The sequence below is a fragment of the Micropterus dolomieu genome, linkage group LG12 (genome assembly GCF_021292245.1).
Source record: "Micropterus dolomieu isolate WLL.071019.BEF.003 ecotype Adirondacks linkage group LG12, ASM2129224v1, whole genome shotgun sequence".
NCBI classification, from domain to species: Eukaryota; Metazoa; Chordata; class Actinopteri; order Centrarchiformes; family Centrarchidae; genus Micropterus; species Micropterus dolomieu.
The window spans coordinates 38,554,216-38,565,224 of NC_060161.1; the positions used below are offsets into that span (position 1 = coordinate 38,554,216).

At 40.6% G+C, this 11,009-nt stretch overlaps 3 protein-coding genes across 6 annotated transcripts in view; 1 reads left to right on the forward strand and 2 right to left on the reverse strand.

The window, feature by feature from the left end:
* The window catches only part of LOC123980185 (zinc finger protein 260-like), a 672,464-nt gene that overhangs the window by 328,865 nt on the left and 332,590 nt on the right, over positions 1-11,009 (reverse strand). The gene's annotated exons all lie outside the window — the stretch shown is intronic.
* LOC123980191 (butyrophilin-like protein 2) overlaps positions 1-11,009 on the reverse strand; it is a 470,636-nt gene that overhangs the window by 175,915 nt on the left and 283,712 nt on the right. The gene's annotated exons all lie outside the window — the stretch shown is intronic.
* LOC123980210 (zinc finger protein 239-like) overlaps positions 577-11,009 on the forward strand; it is a 17,382-nt gene continuing 6,949 nt past the window's right edge. The window contains exons 1-4 of one of the 3 annotated variants that reach the window (XR_006827406.1): positions 577-710; positions 5,473-5,604; positions 7,429-7,704; positions 8,091-9,591. Coding sequence is in view for 1 of the 3 variants with exons in the window: in XM_046064485.1 (XP_045920441.1) it covers positions 7,612-7,704 (93 nt within the window). In the remaining 2 variants the exon portion in view is untranslated. The other 2 variants (XR_006827407.1, XM_046064485.1) reach the window with 2 other exon arrangements.

Below are 11,009 nucleotides of genomic sequence, written 5' to 3' on the forward strand. Positions count from 1 at the left end.
TGTCATTTGCCTGAAAGTCCATTTCATCTCCTGGTTTCAGTAAAGTCCATTCTTCATCAACTGTGACACTGCATGAAAGTGACGGTCATAGGGCAGAGGAATCAACATTTTTCCACAAAGGATCCACATGGTGTTTATGTTAAAGATGTACTTGATTTGCCAAAACAATGGTCAGAATGCAGTACATCTATGACAAATACATCTCTGACAGCATACTTCACATTGTTGACTGGTACATCAGACACACGTTGGATAGCTTTCTCTGTTAAATCTACATCACAGAGGTTGTGATTAACCATCAGGGCCCTCTGCAGCTCCACAGGTCAAGAGAAAAATGTAGAGAGAAAAATCATCTAGCATTGTCAGTTCAAGAAGAAATTATTAATGATGTTAATGTCACACTCTGCATGTCTGTCTCTGTTTTCCCCTGCTCTCTCTCCCTGCCTGTGCCTCATTAGCCTCATGTCTTTCACCTGTGTTGCTCCCGCCCTGCTCGTTAGTCCCTGTGTGTATATATACCTGGTGTTTCTGTCTTGTCTTGGTTGGGTCATTGTTTATTGTCACCCAGTGTAGCAGTGTGTCTCGTGTCTTCAGCCTTACTCGCCGTGTCTCCCTGTTACCCTGCTCATTTTTGGATTCTGGTTTTCACCCTTTTGGATTTCTGTTGGACAGCCTTTGTTTTTGGACTCAGTCAATCAGCCATTCTGTTTGTAAGTGTGCTCGTCTTTTGTTTGCTTATTAAAACCCCTCTGAACTGTTCCTGCTGGCTTTCGTGTCCTGCATTTGGGTCCTCCAACCTACTACCTGCTTCACCCATACCAAACCCTGACAGTTAATTTCTTACTATGTTTTTTTTTTTTTTTTTTAAGGAGAACTGTGATGCTTTTATAGCTTACCACCTGCAGAAAAGTGGTTTTGACATGTCAAAAAGTCCAGGAGATATTTTTGTAAATGTGAAAATTATTTTTGCACAGAGTTGCTATGCTAAAAGTGTGTGAACGTATATATTTCTATTGCATAGCCAAAATTACTTGATAGGCAGGTTGTAATGACGTGTGTGATTTTTCTGTGTGGTGTAACGTTAGGCCCAGGGATCGACAGTGCGAGCATTTCACTCTCATACGTTCCTAAAAATAGATCCTTGCGAACCAGAAAACTGATTTGCGAGTCAGTTACAACCGAACGTAATCTTCCACGTTGTCCGACCGACCGCTGACCGTTTCAACAGCCCCGTCACTCAAACACAAGAGCAAGATGCTATGATATACTATCATTATGTACTATTATATGAAATTATAATGAATATAGTAACATCATATACAGTTTATGATTATATTAACAATATACGTTTAATATGCTATAATTAGAGCCCGACCGATATGGGTTTTTGGGGGCCGATGCCGATATTAAAGTGAAAAAGAGGCGATTTATGAGCCGATATTTTCGATTTTGAGTGATTTGGTTAGTGGACCCCTTTACTGTATAAACTGCACTTATAACAGGCCGATATTGAAAGCTGGTATATATGTGGGCTATAAAACCTTTTCCTAAATGGATTATGTTAATAAAATAGATTACGGTCTCAAAGTGAACATGTAAACAGAGTGAGAGAATAAGCATGTGTATTTCACTTAACACAACCCTAACCCTATATCAATGTAGATTATTCACATATATATCATCCCTTTACCAGCACTCTTTAATTCTAACCAAAGCTGCGTGAAACCATTTCTCAACCACCAGCTGTCTAAATCATGGCGTCTATGATACAGCGAGCTGCTGCTGAATGCATCTAATACTACATGACTGTCTACAAAGAGGACTTGCAGCGAGTCGGTAGAAAGTTTAATGTCATAACTTAGATTTTCTAACATTAAAGATATTAATTATATGAAGTTTCTGTTATTTTAATGGCTCATTAATGTAAAAACAGGATTTTACCGCTGTAGTTGTTGAGCTGAAGCTCATTTTGTATCAGATTTTCACCAGTAGAGTCTGGTGTGGTGGCTTTATATCGTACGTAGCGTATATGTACAAGAAAACTTAATAATTGTATAAACTGTTGGTAGTTTAACTCAACGAAACATATTTTAAACACTAAATTTGAACTCTTATGTGTTTGTGTGTAAAAGTCCTAATTTGTAAAGTAACTAGTAGCTAAAGCTGTCAGATAAATGTAGTGAAGTAGAAAGTAAAGTACAAGTACCTGAGTGTTGTACTTGAGTACAGCAGTGTAGTAAATGTAGCTGTTGTGTTAATGTGAATGTTTTGTGAGGAGCTCTCCAGTTTGTCCTGAGGGACGAACAGACTGACAGTGACAGGAAGCAGCCAGCAGGAGGCAGCAGAGGAGCTTCAGTTTGTTCAACAGATGATAGTTTTCACTTTAAAGTCACTGGAGGAGCAAACTGTGTGCAGAGGGTTTGTATCCTGTTACCTTTAATAGAAACAACCAGTCCTCCTATAATGGAAGATCAGCAGCCCAGTAAGTTTACTCATTTTGTATCAGACTGCAACTAATGATTGTCTTAGAGATTTTTAGTAGTAGAGTCTGGAGTGGAGGATTTATATTGTTCAAGAAAACTTCTAATAAATAAAAGTTATTAAAATAATTGTATAAACTGTTGGGAGTTTAACTCATAACAAAACATTAGATTTTAAACAAATTGAACTTCATGTGTTTGTGTGTAAAAAATCTTAATTTGTAAAGTACTACTCCGACTTTGTGATCCAAGATGGCTGCTCTGAGTATCAACATTTAGTGAAAGCTGTAGTTTATACTGTTTATAAGCACTTCTGTGTACTGTAGTTTTCATACACAAGGTGCTGTCCAACTGCTCTGGTTTCCATTCACATCAACACGCTCAGAGCTGGAAGGAAAACCCAGAGTTAGCTTCATGATACTGGTTATCCAGGACGGCCATTGTTATTCCACACACATGGAATCATTTTCACACCAGCTTCCTGTTGTGTGTTTGACTCTAGTGTTAGTGGAAGGTGCTGACTGTGATCAGAGCTACAAGCTGCATTTCAGACACATATTCAACATCGTTACAGAACACTTCATGCATTTTTAAAATCAAGATTGCAAAGAATGCACTTGGGTTCTTGGCGAGAACGTTCTTGCTATTCGTTCTCGTAAGAATGAACTTGCAATGTTACGAGCACACAGAACGTTACTGACAGTTAAAGACGATGTGTTCTTGATGGTGTTGGGCATCACTCCCAGCACAGAAGCCGCCTGCAGTGCTCCAAGGCTTTATCACCCAAAACAACAGAATCACGTTTATTACCAAGCAGGTTTTAACTTAGTGATTTTACGTTTGTGCATAAATATAAATTATATAAAATAAAAGCAAACAAATCAACAACTGTAACCAAACCTGTACGCTAACCATGTAAAGTCGATTTATAATAAAAAAGCAACAGCTCTCTTTCATACTACTTGAATTTTGACAGATGTCTCTTGATTTAAGTTCAAATGTTGTAAGATTACTCAGAACGTAATGACAGAATAACAGCGGTATGAAAACATCTTACAGTTATGGCCTTTCCATTCTATATGTAACGGTGGGAGACAGAACGGACCCAAACACAACGCGGAGGGTTTGAAAAAGAGGTTTATTGAGGAAAAGGGGGTTCGAGGCGAGGGCGGGTGGAAGTAGGGGAGAGGCAGATGCGGACACGGGGTAGATATACAGGCTGTGATGAGGCTGATGGCTGGCAGGTGCGGCGGCCGGGGATGGAGGTTAACGAGGTGCAGGTGTGGGCAGCCAGCCGGGCTCCAGAGAGAGGGCACAGGAGAAACCAGAATGTGAGGGAAAGGAGAAACAGGACACTCACCAACAGCCGGGCTGCCTCCGCGACACTATATAGATATATTTATATCTCGCCTGAAAATCTGAGACAGAACACAGTCCACCTATCTGTCCCACTGTAACCAGTCTGTCTCCCTATCTGTCCCACTGTAACCAGTCTGTCTCCCTATCTGTCCCACTGTAACCAGTCTGTCTCCCTATCTGTCCCACTGTAACCAGTCTGTCTCCCTATCTGTCCCACTGTAACCAGTCTGTCTCCCTCTGTCCCACTGTAACCAGTCTGTCTCCCTCTGTCCCACTGTAACCAGTCTGCACCTTCTAAAAAGGTTTACTGGTCTCATTCAAGTCTGTCACAGTGTACATGTCTTGATCTCATTCAGTGTACGTGGCCTGTAGCAGCTTTTCATCCTTACTGTTATATGTCATGTTATCTGGACTCTGAGCAAACACCTCAGTAGTTTTACTTCACATGTAGAGACATAGGAAGGATACAAACTTACATAGAAAATAAACTAAACGAAAACAGTCCTAAGACAATCTATGGTGTCACAACAAACTATTATTAAACTAATGATTAGAAGACCTCTGTAGAAAGACAGTTTAACATAAACAGGATAATAATTACAGAACATAAGCCTCTGTTTATATTCTTATCATCATTTCAGCTGACACAGCCATATACTCTGTACAGTATTTCAGTTTGGTACATAATTTGACCAATACTTTGATTAATGGAGTTCTCAACATTGAATTTGATAGATGAAGTGTGTTTATTTGTTCACTCTTTATCTGATTTTATGATTTAATACTTTGCAGTAATTTCTTCATTGTTTGATTTTACTTATCTAATCAGCCAATTACTGAAGGGCGTTTTTTCTCGTTTTGTTAAAAAGAGGAAAATAACTCTCAGTCTAATTTGAAATTAATTTATAATCACATTAAGCTTCTTTTAAATTTCCCGTGTTTGATTAGAACTAAGGGTGGGTCGACGTTATGCTACAACTAACATTATGGCAACACCTGCAGAATCTTAACTACCATAAGACATCCAGATATGTCTGACCGCAGCTGGAGGATGTGCGTGGGCCGAGAAAAACGTCATCACGTTTTTAACTTCCGTCACGTCTGCGGGCTGCAGGACTTGATCTGAAGAGCTCCGACAGTCACAGAGGAGACCTGCTGGATCTCAGCGTAGTGATGGCCAAATGAATCGTTGTGAAGCATTATTGCTCTCCGACACAATTGTGTCAAATGGTTCAGTACTCAAAGCTTCATTCAGAAAATGCACAGCCAGATGCAACAAAGCTGACAACCACAAAATGTAACTTCTCCAAATGCATTAATACCAAACCCAGAGTAAAATTTATTGCACTCATTGGTTTCACTTTTAGAGCTCAGGAGAAAAAAATTGCGATCCTTATTTCAGCCTTAATTGTAGTGTTGTAGTTACGACCGGTTTCTCATATTTTGGGCCTAAAATTCACTAGAAGAAATGGGTGAGATGTCGTGTAAAAAATAAATCAAGACTTGGGCCGGATGAGAAAGCTTGAACTTTTACCAACATTTTTATTATCAATATAAATAAACACCAATTAGAATACAAAAGTTTCACCGGAGATGGTCAGAGATCGGTGCTAAAGAGTTTATTCCCATACAGAACAGATGAACCCGTGCAACATCCCTGCAGGTCGGAGGATGGTGTCGACCTGTGGACAGCAGTCATCCTCCTCTGTGCTGGCCTGACCGCTCCTCTCCTCATGGTGAACTTCTTATCCTCTGCTGCCATCTGGTAACTGCTTACAGCTGTTTTATTTATTACTGTGTTGTTGTCTTTCTATATTTTTCATTACTGGATAAGAAGTTGGGGCGGCGCGGTGGTTAGCACTGTCGCCCCACAGGTCGTGGGTTCAAACCCCGGTTGCCCCGGCCTTTCTGTGTGGAGTTTGCATGTTCTCCCCGTGTCCGCGTGGGTTCTCTCCGGATTCCTCCCACCATCCAAAGACATGCAGGCTAGGTTAATTGGTGTCTCCCAAATTGTCCTTAAGTGTTAGTGGTTGTTTGTCTGTCTGTACGAGGCCCTGCGATTGACTGGCGTCCCGTCCAGGGTGAACCCCGCCTTTCGCCCAATGTCAGCTGGGATAAGATGCAGCCCCCCACGACCCTGTACGCAAGCGGTTGACGATGGATGGATGGATAAGAAGTTCTCCATTATATTTCAACTTCAGTTTCACCGTATTTTTTAAAATTAATAGAAGAATAACATGTGTAATGCTGTATCAGTAATCTTGATATAGTGCTGGCTGGATCAGTCGTGTTTCTGCTCATCATCAATCTGTCGTGAATTCCTTAAGCGAGTTCACTCAAAGTTCACACAGGCTATAAGCATCAGAGGTTGAAAGTTAACAATCAAACCCTTAATCAGTAATTAAACATGTAGTCTTAATCTCAGCAGACTAATACATCAGCAGTCCCTCCTGTAGTCTTAATAACAGTAGAACAGAGCGCGCACAGATTCTGACCACCTGCAGCCTCCCCTGCCGTCACAAATCTACAGTTGAACAAGGCGTGCAAAGTCTCAGCGTCTGCAGTCAATCCTCCCACTGAAGGATCTTAACCACAGTGAGCTTGTTTCTGTATTCCTGACTACAGTTCAGCACTTCTAAGTAAAGACAAGGCACATCTAGGTAAAAAGATTAAAATAAGTAAGGATAATTAATAAAATGATTAATAATGATTGAGGATAATCACTGATGTCTGTTTTTTGTCTACACTGCTCGCCCTCTCTGTGTCCTAGACATGCCCTCTGATGATCGTGCTATTTTAACCATAACCTGACTTTGTGGAATAAGCTGGAGTCTTTTGTGCTGTGTGCTAGAAACAGGACATTCTTACTCTGACGGACTATATTGATGCATGTTTTGTAACACAATTGTCACTAATTCTGCTCTAATAATAACAATTTAGGCTATAATGCTCTAAAATTATACACAACAGAGACAAAGCAATTAGCAGCAGGAATCACAGTTGAGAGTTGATGGCAATGCCTTGCTCGGGCTCATTAACGGTAAATGTTTTCTCTTTGACAAAAACCAATTAAAACCCTGAGCAGGATTTGAACCCCAGACTTCCTACTTGAAGATCAACAACTCTGCTAGCACGCCATCTAAATGCAAGATGGTCACCTGATTGGCTTTAAATATAGTACACTTTCCCTTTTACCTCAGAAAAGTTTAAATACTGTATTTACCATAAAAGTCGTCATAATTCTACCCAAGTGAAGGTAAAGAAGTTTTCCACAGTGAAGGTAAAGAAGTTTTCCACAGTGAAGGTAAAGAAGTTTTCCACAGTGAAGGTAAAACTCTTGCGTGTATTCTGTCCTTAATAAATGAATCTCTAAACATCAGTGGCTGGTGTTCAGTTATTCAGGCTGAACAATCAATAAATTGGAAAACTGCATTATTTTCAATGTTGAGGCTTTTTTATTCAAGAACTGAATTTTCTGGTGACAGTCGATTTTGAAAATGTCTTATAAACAACTTAAAAACCAGCTTTGACAAATATTCTCCACATAAACACTGTAACCTACGGTTTCTCCACCGTTTGGCCCTCCAAGATTCAGGTGTGTCAGACCCGGAGCGGCCTGTCAAAGCAGTCACGTGTTTCACTACCTGAGTTTGCTTCAGACGTCAGTTCAACGTCACGAGTGACGTAACGATACAAGCGCTGAAGCAGGGGTTCGTTGGAAGTTTCGGTGTCTGAAGCAACATCAATCTGCGAGACCAGGACCGAGAGCGGGATGGAGGAGGACAACCAGGACCCGGAGCCCCGGAGCAACAACGTCCCCGGAGGACAAACAGCAGGCTCGAGCTCTGATAGCACCGATGTTCAGGTCAGTGTTCATGAACACAGCTAGCAGCTAACAAGAAGCTAACGTGGCGTTAGCTCGGCCTGGTTCCGACACGTAGCTTCATATTGACTGTAAACAAGATGTAATGTAGCAGGATTCAACAGTGGAGCCATCAGAACCCCGTATCTCTACAGAACCCACACTTAATGTGACGGTCGGAACCGGAGAGGAGCAGGAGGAGGAGCAGGAGGAGGAGGAGGAGCAGGAGGAGGAGGAGGAGGAGCAGGAGGAGGTTCGGCCGTTAGGGGAAAGTTAAATTACATTGTTGTGAAAGCTGTTAGGCTTTTTAGATGAAGCCTTTGTTGTGTAAGAAAGTCAAGACTTATGCCAGATAAGAAAACTTTTACCAATATTTTTACTGTCAACAGAAATAAACACCAGTTGGAGAACAAAAGAGATCGAAGCAAAGTGGAGTCCCATTGTTTTACCAGAACAGAGACCCGAGTTGACATGAAACCCTGTAACAACTGACTCTCAGCTTCTTCAGGACCTCCTTTTATAGCTCTGTTTCTGAGCATTATATAATCTCTTGGCTCTCTTTCCTGCTGCACCTGGATCTGTGGAAAGTCCCAGATATTCGAGGGTGTCTCTTATCTCACTGCTCCTCCTCTCTTTGGCCTTGGCTTACTGCTTACTGCTGATCTTAATATCTCAACCTGACTTTGTGGAATAAGCTGGTGTCTTTTGTCTTTCTGTGTGCTAGAGACAGGACTTTCTTACTGTGCACTGTTCTTCTGCTGAGCCCAGGCAGTCAGATACATAGAGAAGCACTCACACCGAGCTACAGAGTTTTAACACAGCAAATACAATGACTTATTATTATTTTCTGAAAATAATTTGTTTTTTTGGAGAAGTAAGAGGAAGCACAACCAATCAACCTACACTTTCATATGGCTTTTCTGACATTAAACGGGTTTAATGTGTCTAAATTCTGGCATTTTTCAGTATCTGAAGTGTTAAAGATCCGCGCTGGCGGACCTGTCAGCTGCAGCGGAGCACTGTGTGTGTGCGCCTGTCAGTCTGGGGGATGCGAGCAACCCCCCTCACTGATTGGCTCAACAATCGAAAGAGTTTATTTTCCAGCTGATGTTCTTCTCATGCATAGCTGTACGATCTGTAGAGTCCAGCACAGGGGAAGCTGAGCCCGGGAGAGGCCTACTCAGAGCTGAAGATGAGGAAACACGCACACACTGCTCTATTTTATAGAACTGTATTGTAGTTTTTGATTATGTTGAACTATTTTAGCTCTCTGACCGGCTGTACACATGACACATGTTGGTACCAGTATACTGTTCCAGCTCAGGCTTGCCTCAGTGCAGTGGTGCCTCGCTTATACAAACTGAAGAGGCAGGTGGCATCCTAAAGTTTCTTGAAGGTCTTCAGCGTAATCTGATTCATTTTATACAGTAATAACTACAAACTCGCCTAAAAGTCCTCTCCATTTCAAAGTCCCGGGCTGAATTTCAGTATCAGTACATCCCTGATAACAGCATGAACGTACCGGTCAACCCTCCCAGTTTGCCCGCGATTCTGCTGTATTTTTAACCTTTCTATAAAAAAACATAATAAAGAACGCTTGCTTATTTGAAATGTTTGCTACGTTCCTCTCTAGTAAACCCAGCTGCAGTATGTAACGTTAGAACATTAGCTGTAACAGCAGAACCAGCCAATAAAACAAGAACAGCAGCGCGAGGGGACAAGTTGCCAGGATGGATGATTCAGGGCTCTACAGAGTATTTCACTCGCATATCTCGCAGAAAAATAAATAAATGATTTACGAGCAGTGTGCAAGTAAAGACTACAATCTACCGTAATCGTTCTGCATGAATGGTTCTGATAAGTATTTGCTTGGCATTAATAAATTAGAGACCAATGTAGACTGTTTTTCTTGCACATGGATTTTATAAATGGAAACATCCCCCCAAAATGTAACTACTATAACAGTTGGCAGTGTTGGAAAGGTCACTTTGGAAATGTAAGATTACTGATTACAAGTTACCCTATTTAAAATATTATAGTAGCTGATTTAACTTTTTTTTTAACCACATTTCATTACTTTTCAAAATTTCTAATGAATGTTTTTCCAACTGTTAACCATTTTCCAAAGACAGCTTAAGAGGCAGTTTAACTGCAGATGGTGGTGCTGCAAATTCAGACACGAGAACCAATCAAAAGCATCAGAACAGCATCAACCTTTACCAAACAGCTGTGGCTGGAACTGGCTTCCCATTCACTTTTTGAAAGCGTTTGTTAAAAGCTTTCTGAAAAATAGCTTGCACCAAATGTTAACTAACAAATGAAAATGCTTAGAGAAAATGTTGATTTGCACAATAAGAAATTATGCAATGAAATATAGTTTACCCTCCTGGTTTGTTCACGGTCGCTGTCAAAGTTTTATGCTTTTTTGTGCTCTTTTCTGATTTTTTTTTTTTTAATTTTTTATAATGGGTGTGTATTGCGTGAGTTGGTGCGTGACATCATCACTACAGTGTAGCAGGCTTGTGAAATCTTCTTAAACTTTTGGAATGGAAAAGATTTTTCCTGGTTTCCCCAGCATCTCTTTTCATTCAGACCCAGGTTCGAATCCCTCCTCCGGCAGCATTGAATGCTTTCAACTTGAAATACCTGTGTGGAGACCGTCTTGCAGCGGTTGGTTTTAAATGTGTATGTAGTTAGTCTTTCTAAATGAAGTTATTGTATACATGGAATAAGTTTGTTGTAAGATTAGTCATTTTCTGCATCTTCATGTTATTTTGCAACACTGGACTACACCTCACAGAAAATATAAGCGTGAAAATAATAATCTTTATATGTAGAGCACTTTTCAAAAACAAGTTACAAAGTGCTTTAACAATTGTGAAGACAATAATACAAAAACAATACAAGATAAAAGCATGAAAACATTGAAAAAGACTAAAATACAGATAAATATAAAATTAGTAAAATACAATCATATAAAAGGGATAAAATAAAGTCAAATAAGATCGGGAAAGGCTCTCCTATAAAAGTATGTTTTAAGAAGGGACTTAAAAGAGTTCACTGACTCAGCTGACCTGATTTCCTCGGGCAGGCTGTTCCAGAGCCTCGGGGCCCTGACAGCAAACGCTCTGTCCCCTTTAGTTTTCAGTCGAGACTCTGGAACAGACAACAGACCTCTGCCCGAGGATCTCAAGGTACGTGCTGGTGCGTATGGGACTAAAAGGTCAGAAATATAACAAGGCGAGAGGCCATGAAGAGCTTTAAAAGTGATCAATAGAATTTTAAAGTCAATTCTAAAACATACTGGG